General features: G+C 34.6%; 1 protein-coding gene across 1 annotated transcript in view; it reads right to left on the bottom strand.

The window, feature by feature from the left end:
* Positions 1-21,407, bottom strand: part of ASPP (Ankyrin-repeat, SH3-domain, and Proline-rich-region containing Protein) — a 185,886-nt gene that overhangs the window by 145,438 nt on the left and 19,041 nt on the right. Inside the window, exon 2 of the mRNA XM_081772130.1 lies at positions 2,243-2,298. Coding sequence (XP_081628256.1) covers positions 2,243-2,272 — 30 coding nt within the window. The 5' untranslated portion in view covers positions 2,273-2,298. The remainder of the gene's footprint in view (positions 1-2,242; positions 2,299-21,407) is intronic.

Here is a 21,407-nt window from a genome sequence, read left to right as displayed (position 1 = left end):
ATTCAATAGATGTACGGAAGGCAAAATGAAGATCACGCGTTATTAGGTAGATGGTCATAATCGTTTAATGACCGACGATGTATTGTAAAATGTGTATCGTCCCGGGAAGAAATCGTATCCCTCTGGGAGATAACAAGGAAAGTCATCCTAAGCAAAAAAAAAAAAAAAAAATTACCATGTGTCCTAGTCTCAAGGGTTTGAAAGCTTCACACTGTTAACCTATTTTGACATGTTGAATGAAAGTATTTATTGCTCATCCTGTACCTGTTCTATAGAGGTGAGATGATATGGATTTGGATGGTGGTGGAATAGCCTTTCCAACGGTATTTAAGATGCGGCAACAGTGTATTTGGAAGGGAAGTTATTGAGAAAAATTTGCAGCCATCACTCGAAAATTTCCTTTTTCAAGGTTATTTAAGGGAACTGGATGGCAACAATATCGCCGAAGATTTCCCCCAATAACTTCTCTTCCCAAAACATCATTGCCATACCCTGCACACCGTTGGAAAAGACATTCCATCACCATTCAAATGCGCTATGTCTCACCTCTATAGAATAACTAAATCTCTATGACCTCTATAAAATAAAACCAGAAAAATTCAAATGGTTAACAACCCGATGGTTAGTAAGGTCAAAAATGGCTAACAACCTGTAGCTCTCAAACGGTGAGAATAGGACACATGGTCAAGTGCTATTTTAGGACTTTTTTTTTCTTTTTGCTTGAATGACCTCCCAAAGGGACGCGATTTCCTCTTGGGACACCCTGTATATATAAACACACACAAGCCACAAAGGAAATTGTATATCTGGATGAAACAATAACACGCAACACAGAATATAAAAAATAATCAAAAGTTGTCATATTTCAAGCAAGACGTTAACTTCTTAACGCATGTTGCTCATTCACTCTTGTGGAACACCATTTCTCCTGAGTGTGAGACAGTAGAGAAATCAAGCCGACTTTTTTGTTTGTTTGTTTACTTTGATACGTTTTTAGAAGCAACTTTGGTGAATAATCCTTCTTCTATTTTTTGATCGTAATGTTTCAATAAAAATATTGTCGTTTCTTTTTGTTTGGCTGTAATTAACACCAAAGTTTAATATAACTGCACCCATTAACTCTATGCTATTCGTATGGCTGAATGGTTAGCGTATGTATTTTTAGTACGTGTAGATTCCCACTGGAAGAACAGAATTGTCGTTTTGACAGACTATCGTGAGCTTGTTGAAGGATCTACTTGAATTAAAACGCAATGAATTCCGATCTACGAAACCGCGATTAACGGGAAAATAATCAAGCTATGAAAGGTAGGCATTAGTCATTCATAGGGAGTTTAGTTTTGGTACTTGCAACTCTAACACGAAAAAGGCCATGTAAAGCTGTAATATTCCAGAGAGATTACTAGTTTGGGTTATGTACGGTCAGTATACAATTCTCGTTATTATTATTCTGAATTCGGGGACCATGATTCATTGGTAGAGTTTCTATGCGATGAGTCCTTGGTTCAATTTCAGATCATGTTTGTGCTGGATAACATCTACTCCTGGGTTTTACTGAGATTCTCCCGTCTCCTACATTTTAACACTTCATTATTTATCTCATTATAATTTATTTGCAATTACCAAGTATCTTTTAGCGTACAGTATCAAACATAGCGGAACATGCGACATTAAACTAAAATTTAAATTTCACTTTCACTTTTTACTGTAATTGTTTCTTTATTAAATACATTGAAAGTCCGTTTAATCTGTTTAAAACACCGTGAAATATCCTACTGTGTGGAATAAATACTAGGTAAATATTAACCTCTGAACGTTTTACCGCTAATATATCTTCACTCAGAGGATCTACCAGAACAAATCATAGAGTATCAGATGGCCGGTATTTGCCTGGATACGCTATTCGCCACTGTTTATTATCTTGCTCAAAATTAACATCAATGTAGATGTAAGTGAGGAACTCTACAAAAATCCAATGAACTTGCAAACGAATATTCGTCCAACTAACTGTATAACATGGGCGGATTCCCCTTTCGTAATGACCCAATTAACTTTCGTAGCGTGTGCACATATCCAATTTCATGCATATTGGTCGATTTGCCTTTTTTATATGCTCCACTACATCCAATACTATTTGCGCAGGAGGTCTAGTAAGGGAGATCATGCACATTTTACAAATAAAAGTGGAATCTTTACCGTTTATAGAACAGGAACACACAGAGACCCAAAAAGAGAAACTTACTGTTTCACCAAATAGGCTAGGTTCCTTCATTCCATTTCTCAGGTCGGGACATCCACCTGAAAAGTAAATAAAATATGAACAATGTAAGTCAGAATTTGTAAACAGCACTATCTTTATATATTTATCCACTAATACAACCTTAATATTAAGTAAATATGCACATCGTAGATTTAAGTTATTAAATATATCTCAGCTAATAAATTCAGTCAGTTAGCACCCACTACCAAGTTAATACTTGTAATCTTTCCTAATTTAATCAATAAAAGTGAAAATACGAAATCCAAGCTGAAGCTTTGTAACTTCACGTTAAAGTGTAGGTCCACGTTTCATTGTGTTGAAAAGAGACGTTAAACTTTCATGTATGCATTAAATACCAAAATTACTTACAAACAAATAAAACAGCGAGTATTTTTCCTTATTCCTTTTAATTTTATTCACATTGCTACGAGTTTTGCCGTCCTCTTGATAATGGATGCACTCAGCTGTAGGCTTGTTAGCCAATAGGGAAATCGGGTATTATATACTGGATAGTATTATAAAGGATTAATTTTTAATAACCCATTCCTTAGGATATTTTAGAAGCTCGTAAAATATCTCCCAGGATATTAATAACCTATGAGATATAACATGTAATATGCTGATGAAATATCATAAGCAATAGGTCGTTAAAAATTAATCCATCATAGTATTACTACTGCATTTCAAACATCATATTTATGTTCACAAAACATGTTCCTATGAAAGAAACGTAAAACGTATTTGCAACTTTATTACTAACACACTGATAATATGTAAGAACAAATCTATATAATTTTCCAGGAATGTGCCAACATTTCCAACTGAGGGAGATGGGTTTGATAGGCAAAAAAAAAAAAAAAAAAAAAGCATCAACTGCGCACCAAATTATATCACTACATCAGTGCTATACGAAATCAAGAATTACACAATATGGATTGTTGTATTGCTGTCCTAAAACTTTTGAAGCCACAACAAATCTTCAAACGGTTATATTACAGGCATTTGAGAATTATCAAAACGTAACTGCTCAACCATAATATACTCATATGTAATTTTGAGATCCCTCGTGTCTATCTATGTGGTCAGCGTATGCACCTTCAATGCACGAAAGCTGGCTTCGACTGGGGAAAGCTTGTGTGTCCCGATTCCAGGTTCACGTTACTAATAGCTTCGGTACTGAAAAGAATGTTACATTCAATCAACCAACCAACAAATCCAGTAGATCTTATTAACCATGAGATAATCAAATATAACATCCACATTTGGTATAGCCTAGTTCTTAAAAATAATTCATTCTTGATTTTTTTTAAATATTTACTACCAACTCGCGTTCTTGCAATTATTAATCTTTTGTTATTAAAGAAAGGTCAATGTGTCTCCATAATCCATCTGACAACGGCCCTATGTTCCCATGTCCTTTGTTGCCACGTTCAGTATTTCTTACCTCCAGAGACTACTGTAGCAGTCGAAAATAAACCCATCACATAGCACTTATCTTTCAACACTTATCTGACTAATTTATGTCTCAGCAATAAGGATTACCTATAGGCCTACATAAATATGTCGCTGGTAGGCCAGTAGCGAAGCATGTGGAAGATTAGGACACGATTCCTCGCCCCTAAGTTCATTGTCGTTTGCTATAACAACATCAAGTAGAATTTGTGTTTCCTTTGTGTTTCTAGTAGTGGTGTTAAAATTATTTGAATATTCGTTCCTTAAGTAATATTTGTGCTATTATTTAAATATTTAATATGCGAATATTAATTTTCAATATTAGCCAGTGATCAGAATACTCGAATTATGAAAATTCGAGGAATTTATTGTTCCAATAATATCTAATAACTTTTACTCTGTTGGAGAGTTTTATTTATTAATTTACCGCATATGTATAAAATATATAGATAACATTTGAATATAATGTTAAATAGTAAATCGTATATATGTTTTTACTTATTCCGAACCAGACACTTACTCCTAACAGTGACACAATAGTACTAACAGTGACACACATACTCCTAACAGTGTACAATAGTACTAACAGTACCATAGTATCCCGGGCTGGGATATTAACGAGGATGGTAGATAAATCTACTAGAAGGGCACCCATACAAATGCAAGTGGTGTATTTGCGCCGCACAAATAGTAAAGTTGGACAATCAACCATACAGTGAAGTACACAGTGTTGCCTGCATTCAAGGGGTAACTTGCTAACAAAAGCTCTTTGTCTTCGTGTAAATAAGTGTATACCATACATTTAAAAATTATATTGGAGGTATCATTAAATCTGTTTAGAAACGTCTGCACGTCAAAGATGTTTAGAAACCAATTACTCTTCCAAGAAAGAATACGTTTAACAACAATCTACAATTACGATATATGAGAGGAGAAAAAAATAGGAAAATAGCCCAAAAGTTCGAGAAGAAAATTGCTAGCTCAAGTTACGTGTTTCTGCAATTACTTTACGATGTGATCCACTTCCATGACAAAAGTTCTGTTTAACGTCAATCACGAGTGAGTGTTTCTAATGAAGTATAGCAGAAATTTCTGAATAATATACTAGCATTAGTAATCAAAGCACTGATTTAATTTCTTCACCAATTAAACAAAAGAAATCATTTTATTTTAGACAATCTAAACTACAGCTGCAGTTTCCAGTCTGCAGAAATCAGAAAGTTCTCTTTCAAAAAGAAAAAAAAATCATTTTCCTTATTATTTGTACTGTAAATCTAACTATCTTAAACTATACCGGTATGAAGAAGAGCATTAAATGCTTGTCACAATTTGAGATATGCTAAACGGTATGTCCGGTTAAGTATTTATTTCCTAATGGCTTTCAAGAAACGTATTATGAATAGTTTTAATTGCAAATATTCTTATGTTGCATTGCTTTGCGGTAGAACATTATTTATAATGTGTGTATTAAATTAATATGTTAATGTTATTTCAATACGTTGTTAATGTTCAATGGAAATTACTACTCATGTTATACATTGCAAATAGCATTCATAATATATTGACTGGCATTGGAAGTGAAATCAAAACAAGTTGTTGTGCTTCTACGAAGCAAACAATGGGAAATTATGCAATGTTGATAATTTCAATCCTTCAAACTGCGATTGTATATACAATATATAAATAATTGGTGTTTGTTCTCCCTCTCTTCATGCATAAGGCTCGTTTGCTTTTTTTCGTATTAACTTAGATATTATTAATCTGGACGACAAATGAAATAACTCCATATTAAAAGAAACAAATATTTATTAGTTTGACGTCTCATGGTTATGCACTGAGGTTAAGGGAGATGGTGATGTGTTAATGAAGAAGAAAGTTGTAAAAAACCGAAGAGCCACGAAAAACCAACGCACAAATGTTTGTTCACTACACTGCTTTCGAACATGAGACCTCATGCCTCTACCACTGAACCACCGGGGACCCAAAATAAATACTGCTTATTTTGTCTCCGAATATAATTTTTCTCTTGTGATCTAACAGTTTTTTTTTTTTTTTTTTTTTAACTTGTGTAATGTATACTAACTGAATGAAGAAATAACCTTGATATTAACAGTAGTTCGGGACAAGACAGAACGTTAGGTTGGATACTTGAAGTATGCTGCTGAAACTGAAATTCTCTAAGTTCAACATATTAAGTCTTAACCATTGTTAAGTTCTACTTTACGCCAAGCAATATGAAGTCTGTGTTAATTTTTATGTATCGGTATTATCTGAAAGATATATCGAATTATGTATCGACACACATATGCCTACAAATACTGTATTTATTTATTGACTAACGTAGCCCTTATTACCATAGTACATTGTAATACAAAAATTTAAATCATATTTCTGAAATCTACATTTCTTCAGCCATGGAGGAAATTTAGATAGATACTACTACACTATATAGTCAGTGCTTACCCGAAAACTCTCATTAACATTTAAAAAGTAATTAAATAATACATACGGTTAAAAGACAGGAAACGTATATATATCCTGGTCTAGTTTACACGATTTATCAATAACTTGCAGAAGTACCCGTTCATCACACGGAATAAACAGTGCAACCTGGAACACAGTACAGTAGTGTGGATTATCTAATTTGAGTGTATTCTTATATTATTCTGTACTTACTGAGTATCCAGAATGTTTGATCAACCAATTCACTCTCAAGTCGAAAAGCGAAATAAACGGCTTCGTACGCGGTTAGATTTGATGAATATCTGTGTACAAAGTTTGGTGGCTCTAGATGATTGCCTTTCTATGCAAAAATATGATTACAGACACGAACATACTTTTATATACTAGTAAGAAGTAAAGATAAGGATGGACAAGGCTATTCCATACATTTCTAATATCGTTTTAAGGGTCTTCACTACAGCGAAATTAAACTACCGCTAATTTTAAAGTTTTTCTGTAATATCTTCAAAACAAATAAAAATATTCGAAAAGCAGAAACGTAGTGAACTATACAATACGATTTTACGATTTTGCATGTAATACTTTCTCCACAATTCACCTATCTGTTTTTGGTATGCCGCTATTTACTGAACCCGTAAAAAATGCTAAATCTATCTACAGCTGCAAATCGAAAGCAGATAGATGAGTTGTGATAACAGTATCACATGCAAAATCATATTGTCTAGTTTACTAAGTTTCTGCTTTTCGAATATTTTTATTTATTTTGAAGACATTACAGAAAAACTCTAAAATTAACGGTAGTTTATAATTTCGCTCTAGTGAAGACACTTAATTGCACCCCAATACGTTTTGTGATGCTTAACGATGTAAATATAACTTGCTTTTACAAAATGAATTTACACTACATCTAAATTAATTATTACTTAAATTTGATTACTTTATGCTAAAATTATATAACAAACTTTAATTTTCACAAAGTAAGAAACATTTAATTAGATTTGAAAAAATCAGTTAAAATCGAACCATTAAAATTCCATATCATTTCAAAGAAAACAGAATAATAATTTCCGAAAACAGAATAATAATAAAAACAGAAAATAATAATAGAAATAATAAAAATCACTGGGCTAAAAATACAAGTATTCTATACTGTTAAAAGAAGGTTTCAACGAGGATTTTGATAAGCTTTGTATAACCTTCTTCTGTGACGCTCCAACCATTCATATTTTATATGTCTTTACCTTTAGAACGTGCATAGTAAAATCTTTAAAAACAAAATGCTGAACACGTTTTCCATTTGTCCAGTATTACACGTGTGTGGAATTGAGGACATACGCAGATATATATTTTGAAACATCTACATGTATTAAAGCACTGTCATATCTGAAATGTGTCAATATAAAAAGTAAAATAAAATAAAAATCAATTCAAATTTACCAGCTCAATGGTAGGAGATGATAGGAATCCTTGGTTCGATCCAAAGCCAAGTCTGTGATAGATAACATCGTATCTGTGGGTTTTCTCGAGGTTCTCCCGTTTCATCCCGTAACTTTCACACTAATTATTCTAAAATCATTGACTTTCATTAATCATCCGTCTTCTTTAGTATAAAGGACGTAACTGTGAAACTTTATTTTCATATAATAATAATAATAATAATAATAATAATAATAATAATAATAATAATAATAATAATAATAATAATAATAATAATAATAATAATAAGGTCCACGTTTGATTCCCCCGAGATCGCAAATAATTTTCGACTAGCTGCCAGCTCACGAGGCTAGTGGTAAGGTACTCGAATTATGAAGAAACCAACTCCTGTGTAGAAAATGAAATAATGGAATCATACATAAATGTGCCTTTCTGCTAACTACTTTTTTTTTTTTTTTTATGGGAGCTGTAGTGCTACGGGTTGACCGTAGTAGTACTAGTATGGTCAGTGGTGTACGCAGAAATTCAACAAAGGTGGGGGGAGGGTTCAAGCTCGCAAGTTAATTTGTGTCTCTATCTTAATATGGTAAATGCTTATTTTTGCATATCATCTTGCTCAAGAAAGGGGCTTAAAATCCCGAAAACTCCTCCTCCGTACGCCATTGGTAGTAGCAGATGTGATAGTGGCAGCAGTATTCGTAAAGTAATTTACAAGTAGATGTCTCCCTGGTTCCTTTACATTAAGATATATATGCTGCCTCGTAGGCGTGGCAATTATTGTTATTATTATTATATATTGCCCATATTGCCAGTGTTCAACGGGCAAAAAAAAAAAAAAAAAAAAAAAGTGTGTTCAGAAATGAGACATATATCGATAGATTTCACTTAACTAACAAAATATTACGAGTGAGTGTAAATCCTCATGCATAGTTTTCGAGAAAACCGAAACAAATTTATTTGTAAAACGACACATTGATGCGGTACGATAACTACGCCATCTCCCAAGATGAAACTGATCCTAAAGGATACACTTATCAAGCTCTTCATTACTGACACCAGCAAGACGACAGTATGCTGTATGGTTAATAAGATACAGCCTAAAATTATGATTTACTCCGTAACTTTTAACTTCTGTGTAATATAATATTGACTAATTGACTAACAATACGACACAAAGACATATATCAATTAATAAATAGCATGGAGCTGAACAAAATAGCATGCGCTGTCTCGAGAAGTTTATAAGAAGAAAAAAAAAAACGTTTTATGCATTAAAAAGTATATGTCGTTCGTTACCAATCCGATATAGTTGATAGATTTTGCTCTGGTGGAACAAGTTATTTATTTATTTATTGTTGTTTGCCTTTCAATGGTGATACATATTTCTTAACAGTGACGCGCATATTACTTATAATAAATAAAATAGTGCAACCTAAACTGCTAAAACTGTATTTTTATAGAATAGCCTTATGGAAATCAACACCGAAAAATCAAAATCATGAGAATATCCCGTGAAAACGCGCCGTTATAAGTCATAATAGAACAAAGAGAACTTGAAGAGGTCGATCACTTCAAACATCTAGGAAGTATTTTGATGATGAAAAGCGCTTATATCAGGTCAAGAATTGCCATAGCCAAAGAAGCATTCAACAAGAAAGCATCACTCTTAACTAGCAGACTTAATATTGGACTAAGGAAAAAGTTGGTCAAATGCTATATATGGAGCATCGGACTGTATGGTAGAGGTCTGGACGGGCATCAATTTTTAGTCCGAGCCCGGGCCGGCTCGTGAATTTACAATGTGAGGCCCGACCCGAGTCCGAAATAAGTTTTAGCATTTAGGTCCGAGCTCGTTGATAATCAAATGAGCCTGAAATAAGCCCGAATTATAGAAGCTTAATAATTAACGCAAAATTCTATTTTTGTTGACAGTAATTAGAGGTTTAATTTTGCAGTTGTACTTTAAAAGTTCTCCAAAAAGAACGGTGCAATATATATCGTTGTAATATATATTTCAAAGTGAGGCCCGAGAAATATGGTTGTATATTTAAAAATTTACGGCCCGAACCCGGCCCGGGCTTGAAGTTATATATACTTAGTAGGCCCGAGGCCGTGCAGATCTCTGCTGTATGATTCAAATATTTGGGCATTATAGAAGTTAGAGAAGAAATGTTTAGACAGCATCGAAATGTGATGTTGTAGAAAGGAGATAAAATGGACAGAGAGAGAGTAACAAATGAGGATGTTTTGAAACGGATAGGAGAGAAGATCACGCTTCTAGCCAATATCCTTCGTAGGAAGGTCAATTGAATTGAACACATCTTGCGAAGAAATTGTCTTCTCCATACCACTATCGAAAGAAAGATGGAAGGAAAACGAGGAATAGGAAGAACAGAAGTGATCGATGATTTGAAAAAAAAAATAGAAGAAAATATTGTGTGTTAAAAGAGGAAGCTGACGATCGAGAAACGTGGGAGAAACATTTCCAGGTCCAAACCTAACTTTAAAAAAAAGTCCTAGGACCTGCTACCTGCCAAAGGTAGAATACTTAGTAATAATAATGCGTACTGCATAGTTTAACATTTGATTAAATAAAGTTGAGTGATTTAATATCATACATAATGTTGCGAACGAGAGGAGACTGAGCTCTTCCAACAGAAATATATATTTTTCGAGACGAGACAGCTATAAATCTAGTCTTGTGGGTATCATATCATATGAATCACATTGCTGATTCGCCACAGTTAATAATAGTCTTTGAACATTTATCTTTGTTTTGTTTCAGTTTATGCTTTCAAAAATATTATAGGAATCCTCAATGCCACATTGTTTGTCAATGATTTCAAAGGAATTTGTCATACCAAATGAAAACAATAAACACTACAATGACTGTGTTCAGTTGGAATTTGATTTGAAGTTTTTAATAGCGAAAGTCGTAAAGAAATGAGCGCATGACACTTATATTTCCTTATATAAACAGTACGTAACTTTATAGGTATGTATGACTGTATTTATGACCTATACTTATTCATATTCTATTTCCGTTATAAATAAACCATTAACCCTGAAACTTTAGTTTATGTTCTATTGCGTTTATTATAAAGGCTAGCAGAAGTTTCCATTTTTCATAACTGTGAGATAACATGAATTCAAAATATCTTAAAGATGTCAAGATTCTGTATGAGGGTGTAACGTTGGAATTACCTTTATAGCCCTACTGTATACAGAAGTTATTTGGTCTAGGAATTAATTCGTGCGGGTGGACAAGAGATGGCGCAACGAACGGAGCGTCCCACAGTTCCGTGTATCCACACATGTGTTGCAAACCCCTGTCATCGCGTATCTTTCGTAGTATAGGGCAGTGGATTAAAGCGTCAACAACACCAGTTTGTAGTTAAGTGAACATGGCGCAATTTGTGCCTGATAAAGTGTTTTTGCGGGGTGTCCTGCTGCATTACTTTAACATGCAGAAAAGTGCGACTGAAAGTCATCGTATTTTGGTGGAAGTGTATGGTGACCATGCTCTAGCTGAGCGAACGTGTCAGAAGTGGTTTGCACGGTTTAGAAGTGGTGATTTCGGCTTGGCAGACCAAGAGCGAGCTGGACAGCCAAAAAAATTTCAAGACGAAGAATTGACAGCATTGCTCGAGCAGGATTCGTGTCAAACGCAGGAACAACTTGCAGCAGCATTAGGCGTTGATCAAACAACAGTCTCCAAACGCTTGAAAGCCATGGGAATGATTCAAAACATGTCACATTGGGTTCCACATGAATTGAAAGACAGAGACGTTGAAAGACGAAAAACCATTTGCGAATTGCTGCTTCAACGACAGAGCAGAAAGGGGTTTCTGCATCGAATTATTACGGGTGATGAGAAGTGGATCCATTACGAGAACCCTAAACGAAAAAAGGCCTGGGTGAAACCAGGTGAACCAGGTCCATCACAACCAAAACGAGATATTCACTGTGCAAAGGTTATGCTGTGCATATGGTGGGATATGAAAGGTGTGGTGTACTATGAGCTGCTGCAACCGGGTGAAACTATGAATGGAGAACGTTATCGACGACAATTAATGCGTTTGAAGCAAGCTCTGGCCAGAACACGACCAGAATGGGAGAACAGACATGATAAACTTATTGTTCAACATGATAACGCTCGCCCACATGTCGCAAAACCGGTCAAAACCTATTTAGAAAATGTCGGATGGGAAGTTTTACCCCACCCGCCGTATTCACCAGACGTTGCTCCTTCGGACTACTACTTGTTCGATTGCATGAACAACGATTTGATTGGACAGCGGTTTACTTCTTTAGAAGATATCGAAACATGGGTCTCTGACTGGATCGCTTCCAAGGATGAGGACTTCTTTCGCCACGGAATCCGTACATTGCCTGGCAGATGGGCGAAAGTGGTGGCTAGCGATGGACAATATTTTTCTTAAGGTATTTATGTATTTTGTGTTTGTACTACAGCTTCAATGTGTGCGTACCAACCGCACGAATTAATTCCTAGACCAAATACAATACCAATATTGACGCATATATAATATTCTGTGGTTGCTATGTACTTATTGATGAGTAATATACAAACTAAGCAAAACGTAAGATTGTGGTTTCAAGTAGGATTTGGAAATAGGCCGATCTACGTAATTGGATACTTATTAAGTTTGAAGATATAATGTGAATAAAGTGATAATATTTATAACTGAAGATGGAAATGTTTTTTTGTAAAGTGTTATAGAAAACACTTCCTCTCTCACACACATAAAATCACTTAAAATGAATTTTCTAACATCGAAACCTTGTCAAATCCCCCCCCCCCACCTTTCCAATATCAGAGAACGGTAGACTTACCTAATTTCATGAAATCATTAGAACTTCTTCCTCCAAAATGAAATTTTCCAAAATCGACTTATGTCACTTTTTGTCCAGATCAAGATCAAATTAAACTGCTTCCTTGCACCTGGAAACAGTAGGGACCATCAGATCCCAAACGAAATAAATTTTCCAATAATCCCTACATGAACTGCTTTCTCGCATCTGAGAACAGAAGATTAACCTCATTCCATGAAAATCGTACGAAATGAATCTTCTCAAAATCACCTCCGCACTCGAAAACGATTTTTTTTCTCCGTTTCGTGGAATTGTCACTTAAAATGTTACACCATAGTATTGAATCTAAGAATACCAGTAGCTATACAATTTCAATTTCTAGACCAACTTATTTCGAAGATCTGTTGAATGGCAAAAACCTTTTAGGTGGCCAATTTCGTGAAAGCCCGTATTACCAACAGTCTAGAGTCTAAGGAGAATATTTATACAAAATTTCAAGTTTGTAGGCCCGATACTTTTGGATATCTAGTATAAAAATCGACAAACATGAGTCGGATTTCGCAAAAGTTTGTTTCATCCGAAGTTGTAAAGCTCACAACTTTCTACGCAGAATGATTTTGGAAATAAGTGATGAATAAGACAGTGAATAAATGAGTACATTTATTCTTTTGTAAAAATGCATTCTATTATCAATATGACACTCACTCACGAAATAACTAATCATTTTTATTTTTAAATCTTTGTAGTAATGAACCCAAAAGAAAATAATCCTTCGTAATTTAGTTATATTGTTTCAATTTACACTACCTGGTATTTTAATACGCCACAGACAATAACGAACGCTTTTCCAATTATTATAAATTGTTAGAAGATGCACATGGTGTTAACAATGGTCGTCGGACATTTTGGTGTCATCCCACTATCGCATGGCAACTAGAGATTTACTTGAATTGAAAGGCAGAGAACTATTGAGAGATTCATAGAACAGCAGCCAGTCACGATTGAATCCAAGCCAAGGCAAATATACTAACCATACACCGGCACCACAATTTAGTAAGCTGATAGTCCAGCCAGAAATCTTCGTACGTAACAATACTATAGCGTTTTCATTATCAGTAATTAATAAAAACTATGGGAGATGTTCATTTGAAGGAAAAGGAAACATAGAAATGTCCTGATAGCCTATGATTGTATGAGCCCTATGTTTCATTTATAGGAGACTTAACGCGAATATATTACACAAATTACTGTAACCATTCAGTGAATTTTGGTCCTTTTAGATACGCATTAATAAAATGTTTGTAAGTAAAAATCAGCTATTGTTTGTCAACTTACGTAAGAAAGTCTACTTGTTTATTTTTATGGCATGCTTTTAGACATGGCCATAGTTACGTAAAAGAAGAAGAGTGTCTTGTCACCTAACACGCTGTTGCAATAAGAATCTTGTGCAATAAAAGATTGATAAACACACAGAACTAAAGTGCAACCAGACAATGGAATATTATTCGTGCATAAGCAATAGAACAAAAATAGAATAGAACTAGTTTAAATTCAGTCAAATTCAATTCAAATGGAATTTCTCAAATTTCCTCTAATTTTGATTAGGCTGCGTTCTGTATTATAAGACCATACCTATATTACAACCCACTCACCTACGTGTATAAATATATAGGAACTTAGAAAATCTGCATAAGCACATAATTCATGTATAATGGCTTTTAGTGTTCCTTTATTAGCTTCGTGGCAATGATAATGTTTAATGTATTTATAAATAATAAAGACTTATTAGAAAAGTAATTTTCCACTTCAAGAATAGGATTTCTTTATCATAACGCAAGTTATTGTTGTATAACGTATCACACAGCCTGGCAACAATGATACTTAACCAACTATTCCCCCTTATATTATGTTAAATCGGCATAAATCTCACTTCCTTTCTATCTCCAAGTTTAAATTAAACTAACGCGACGGAATGGAAATTTTCCTACGTAAATAAGAGCTGCATGACGTATAACCCCGTCAACGTATGACTCATTCTACAGTCAGCGACAAAAGTTCTTTCTGTAAGATAAAATTAGTTTCGTAAATAACTTCTGATTGGAAGGACAATTTGAGTACAATTTTCAGTAAATTAAAAAGAATGTAATTTTCTGTACATTCCAGCCATACCACCGTTATTTCCAAAATAAATTTTACCAAACGGAAAGAACTTTTGTCGCTGACTGTACGTTCATTGTATACCTCTTTTGTTCGCTAATGGAGCTTTCATTCATGCCTAACTGGCTAGTGTATGTGCTTTCTGAGCGCATAGTCCTGGATTCGATCTAGTTTGGGAGTACTTGCCTCGATTTAATAATAATAATAGTGGTAGCGGACCCTACTTCCAACAGGTTCTATCTCTTTATAACCTACCTATTAGAAAAAAAAAAAGTTAACTTGCCATCAATAAATCAAAATACTAAAGGGAACAATGATGTGGGTAGTATTCCTCATGATACGAGACGAGACAGAATTTTCGTAGCAGAATACGAGACTCTTCCAATAAAAACAGGTATACTTTTCAAGACGAGAAAGCACTTTCACGGCATCCTTCAGAGACAACCCCAAATCTAGTCTCGTAGGCAACAAGCAAGACATGCTTTAAAAATATATAGGGGAAGGTAGTACACAGTGGATCATTGTACACAGTGGATCAGAAGGCGTTATTCATTTATTTATTGCACAAATTCAGCTAGCGCATGTCAGTTATTCTGTTTTCACATTACACACTTATGAACGAAATGTCAAGAACAATGGATGCTTCTTATTTGTGGTGAAGTGAAAAATATGTTTTCCTTGTGCTGAAGTACAAAATGAAGTAATAGACGTGAATGCTCTGACGCTGTGATTTATCTTGTAATTTAGAATATCGCGGACATGGGAGGTAGGTAAGAATGTATTTGTAATATAGCATTGTTTATTTTGTTCTTCTACTTTAATAGTTCCTTGTTGTGGGAAACTGTTTGGGTTGACACCAACAAGTACACAGTGGATCACATCGGTGTGGTACACAGTGGATCACATCAGTGTGGTACACAGTGGATTGATCCACTCTGTACCTCATTGTGTTTATGGAAGTTCAATGTATTTGGCATACTCGTTTAGAAACAAGTCATAGTATTGGCATTTCACGGAGCTTTTAATATCATGTTACACGTTTCAGATTAATGGTTTAACCACAAGGAAATATACGCAAGGCAACATGAAAGACATTTATTTAGATGAGAGAAGCAGTGCAATTAGTGGTGGGGCAGGGATATTCTATTAGCAGCGTTGGTAAATTGAAGAACATTGATTACACAACTTTAAGCAGATGTGTCAAAAAATAAGAAAGTACCAGGTGACAATGTTAAAATGAAGTCAAATTATTCTGTACGACAAATATTCACTTCAGAGTTGGAGCATTTATTTCCGAAATATAAAAAAATTTGCAACAAAATATCTTAGTCTACGTTGCCGTGAGGCGTTTGGCATATGAAATTGATAAGAATAATATATCGATGCCTGCTTAGTGGGAAAAAAAGCAAAATTCTGGTCTAGAGTGAATCGTAATAAAGATCTTAGTATTCGAAATCCCGAAGATGTGTTGAATAGCGTCAATCTTAGACTCTCAAGATTGATGTCATTCAACAAACACAATGCTGAGCCATTCTTTAGTAATTTACGGAACTTATCTACGAAATATCCCAAATTCTGTAGCCTTTCACGTATTTCCAACTTAGACATGAACTAGAACAGATCATACATCCAAGAAAGTAATAACAGAGAAAGAAGCCCGTGAATAAAAGGAGTACAAATTCAGCAGCAATCTGAAGCAAAACGGATAAAATAAAGACTTTCAGTCCTGAAGAAAGGAAAAGAAAATGATAGTTCAACGGGGAATGATGATTTTAAGTCAATTATATTATAAGATTCTTTAGATGATGATGATACTTTAGAAAACGAAATCTTTCAGTTTAACGTCACAAGATTATGCCCCTCACGCTAAGGAATACGGACCATGTTACTTTAGAGACAGAAACTACTAGCCTACTTATTGATGATTTGGAACAGAGTCAAAGAAAAGTTCAACCTGGTGATTACGTTCTTGTAAGATTTCTTTCACGGACACATTGCATTGGTCAAATCACGACTAGGAAAGACAATAAAAATGACTTTTAGATTTCGTTTCTAAGAAGTGAGAAGATACATGAAAGTCCACGTCTCATATAGCCTCGCTGCTGAAAAGGGACGTTAAACTCAAAATCAACTCAACTCAAGATACATGAAAGTTTCATCTACCCAAATAATCCAGATATTTTACCCACACACAATATTTGAATAGTAGACGGCTTCCAAAACCTCTTATTGTGAAGAATAAAATACTGTCTGTTAATATCAGGTTGCCGGTAGAGTTCCATGGAATTGATCTCCGCTAACCTTTTGAAGTTTCAAAGGATGATAATGTCGAGCTGGACATATATTTTTGTCGTCATAGTGAAACTGATAATTTGAATAATCAGACTAATTGAACTCAGTACAAAAAGTTAAATTCTCCATTTTATAACAAATTGATTATGCTATTGTGCATAACTACTAAATTTACTAATCCAAAACCAAAGATTCTCCGTACAAGATATCAATTTAATTGTCTAAAAAGTTTGTTTTATAACAGTCGTTTGTATTGTTTATTTTGGTAATCAATTTCTGAAATTAATACTATGCTATTAAGATGCTTGTAATACTTCGATTCTAACTTTTATTTAGAATTTTAAAATTTATTTTGTATTGTGAGTAATAGAGATTTTGACAATAATGCTTACAATTATATGTAGATTTGGAGATTTTCAGATGATGGGCCCCTTTATCATACGGTTTCTATTCATTACTTTCAATACATTGTTCCTTTGATCCACTGTGTACGCATATATGATCCACTGTGTACGATGGTGGTACACAGTGAATCACTTTACAAGCATTAGCGTTAACTGTAACTGTAAAATACAGAGCAGCGCTTCATATTAATAAATTACTTACGAATGTAGTGGAGACATGTGTCCATGTTCTACACTAAACAAATTCCAGTAATAGTTGCATTAAACGGATTTATGCTGAAAGTTTTAAAAATTGATCCACTGTGTACTACCCTCCCCTATATTATTGGAAGATAAACTGCACAATGCTAAATCATTCAAAGTTTCACTTACAGTAAGGAGTATCTTGTTGGTAATAACATTATACAACGTTAGTTCCTTATGTTCACTCAAGGAGGCTAGTGAAATCCCTACACGCGTCGTTCACACGTTTTGGAGTATACAGCTGTATTGACACAGCTATACCTACAAGCAGAAGACCTTCGACCTACAAAAACTGCAGAATCTTCCCTCTGGCTGCTCTGATCTATAGTCCTGATTCCTGACCTTCTCACCCCCAGAAAAGTACCTCTTCTTGCAAGCACAGTGAAACTAATATCGACTGGTTATAACAACGTTAGATTTTTTTAACTCAAAACCACCAGAAAGATATTGGCATGACTAGAGCATTTGATAGTAGGGTCAATCCATGCAAAGTGATTGAGAAAGAAGAAAAATTGCCGCTCGACCTTTTCAAAAAAATCTAATTTTTTCATGAATGTTTATCCTGTATCAGGGTACTTAAAAACCACAATTAATTATTTTTTACAACATCCCATAGCGACGCAACGGCTGCCGCCATTTTGCCTTTTTTCGATTTTAGGCGTTAACTTTGTTTTGCATATCTCAGCATGCATTTGTCCCAACAAATTAAAAATTGCTGGACGTCTCCAACTTGTGCAGAGCTAAAACTTTGATCTCTTAACATTTTTGCCTAAAACCATTTGAAGGGGGTGAAATTAGGGCCTACAGTAGCAACATTTTTGGACATTGAAAACATGTTTGGGAAGAGGAAACAACTGACGTAGAGGTCTGAATTTGTGTGTGCATGTCATAAGTTAATACACAAAAATTTACAGACCTGTAGCTGCTCCCAAAGGCCTTTAAAAAAAATCATAAAGGGTGCATTTTGACTTTCCTCGCCTTCTGCTGATAGCGGCATTCTTCACCAGTGCCGCTGTGGGTCTGATAAGACAGTGTTACAACTAGAGGAACGAAACGAGCTTGAGAGCCTTGACTGGACTAACCATTTATTCCACTTTATTTTTCTTCACAACAACAAATTTCCAGTAGTTCTTATGAACAAAACACCTCCTAGAGTATGACGTCATTACTTAGTACTTTGACATCCTTCTGCTCAGAAGCACAAAACGCGCTTTGTTGTGTGTTATGGTATACTAAAGGACTGACTATTCCCAAAATTTCAGATTTTTCTATTCAGGCCCATTTGAGATATTGCACAGCGAAATATGCTAAATTTGGCATAATTCCCCAAATTTACGTTTTTTTCAAGCCTTTGGGAGCAGCTACAGGTCTGTAAATTTTTGTGTATTAACTTATGACCCCGGACTATATACACTCACAAATTCACACCTCTACGTCAGTTGTTCCTCTTCCCAAACATGTTTTCAATGTCCAAAAATGTTGCTACTGCAGACCTTGATTTCACTGCCTTTAAGTAATTTCAGGCAAAAATGTTAAGAGATCAAAGTTTTAGCTCTGCACGAGTTGGAGACGTCCAGCAATTTTCAATTTGTTAGGACAAATGCATGCTGAGATATTCAAAACAACGTAAACGCCTAAAATTAAAAAAGCGCAAAATGGCGCGAGCCCCTATGTCGCCATGGGATGTTGTAAAAATAATAATAATAATAATAATTAATTGTGGTTTTCAAGTACATTGATATAGGATAAACATTCATGAAAAAAATAGATTTTTTGGAGATGGTCGAGCGGCACATGCTTAATCACTTAGAATGGATTGACTCAGTAGGTGGCTAGAGGCAACAGAAACAGATTATTCTTCGTCAGAGGTAAATGTACGGTCAGCTGTTACATGCAAGTCATAAATAACCATACCGAACGAAAGAAAGAAAAAAAATATTTATTTTGACTTAATCCGGTTAAGACATTTATCGAAGTGAAGCAACAAAAATGAAAATATTATGTTTGTACAGAATTAAAAAAAAATTAAAAAGTTATAGATAGTCATGAATGCAGTATCACACGTCTTCTATATCTTAATAGTCCATTCACCTCATACGCGTAAGCTCTCGCCGAAGCTGATAAAAGTATTGTAACTGAGCAAACTTACACAACACTAACAGCAGTCACTTAAGGATGAAAAGAAGCACTTTAAAACAAAGAAAGAAAAAAAAACATAGTCTTGATCTTTTTTTCTTCTTCTTCTTCTTTCATGAAGTTTGCATTTCAAACAACAAATGAAGAGCCCAGTGAGGAAAGGGAACAGCTCACTCGTGTCCAGTTTTGGGACCAGGAAGTCATCCGATGTATTTGCAAATATGTTTCTGAATCATATCGCGCGGCATAAATTTATGTTCCCCTTTTTGATACTATTAATAACGAATTATTGTTCGATCTGCAGAGAATTTTGACTTTTAAACTTCAAACTACTCTTCTGAATATTTTGTGGAACGACACCCATCACATGTTTAATTTGTGGATCTTAAATTGGCTCCAAAATATTACCCAGATTAAAGGGAAAGTACATGAAGTCGTGTAAAAAAGAAATCCCGCAGAAAAAGGTAGTAAGGCCGCAGAAAAGAGTAATAAGGTATTCAATATGAAAGACCAGTATCACCTTATCAATTTACCTCTTTACCATTATCCTACTCTTAATGAAAACGTTTCCTAAAGTTTAAAATAAGCCTGAGTTATAAGATTCTGCTTCAATCAGAATTCAAGTTCAAATTACAAGTAATATAAGCTTCACGGCTAGGAGAAATCAAACAACAGGTACAATCAGCTACTTAACAATGGATAATTTTCATTTACAAATAATTAATTCTTTTTTCCACCAGATATCAACTGAATCAGATTGGGACTTATTTAGTCCCATAAACATTCGTTTTTCTCTATTTTCTCGAAACCTACGCACGCTGTTTTGTTCAGCTCGATACATACAGGGTGGGAGATTTATCTTGATATGCCCTTGTAACGTTTAAACTAACGGGTAAAAAATGCTAAAAGTTTGTACTACCATGTAAATATCGGTAGGAAAACATTGTTTGGCATATTCTATGATACCACAACAGTTAACAATGTTGCCAACCCTACATAAAGTTGTATTTTTTTTTTCAAATGACACTATGGCATGTTATTCTTCTTCTAAACCTTTGTCTTCCCAGTTAGCAGTTCCGATCGGTGTCCTTCCACCTGTCTCTTATCTTGTGTCATATCCGCTGTGACACCATACTGAGCCATTAGCAATGAACGACAGATTTTTTTAGCACCATAAAAAATAGTTTCTTTCTATTTTCTCGAAAACTGCACATAAGAATTTATCCTCAAGTAGCTATGCCGTCTTGTTCAGCTCTATGTCATCTCTCGACTGGAATAGTTATGAGATTTGGACATTATTGTAGCTAAACATAAATTAAAATTATAAGAGTGATTCATAAATTCGGAGTATGCGCGCACTGTCGTCTCTATTTAGTACCATACGAAAGGAATTGATGAGAATATACTCGTGTAACAGTTTCACCTTAATAACTGGCGTGATTCTTGTACACCATTAATTTTCAGGTTTAAAATGATTTTCAGGTTTGAAATTTGATTTTTCTCTATTTCTCGAAAACTACATATGAACTTTACACTCACCCATATTATTTTCTTTACCTTAATGAAATCTACTGATTACTTTATGTATATCTTTGCATTGTTTATCTTTTATTTAATTTTTTGTTAAACACTTACACTGTGGCTATTCATAGCGTTCGCACAACGTTTTTATGGCTCATGTGTACGCCTGGAATACGCTGACCATGTGGATGGCTAAATCACAATGCGCT

Source organism: Thermobia domestica, chromosome 9 (assembly GCF_964235325.1).
Source record: "Thermobia domestica chromosome 9, izTheDome1.hap1.1, whole genome shotgun sequence".
In the NCBI taxonomy this organism is placed as follows: domain Eukaryota; kingdom Metazoa; phylum Arthropoda; class Insecta; order Zygentoma; family Lepismatidae; genus Thermobia; species Thermobia domestica.
This window is presented reverse-complemented; position numbering and strand designations above follow the sequence as displayed.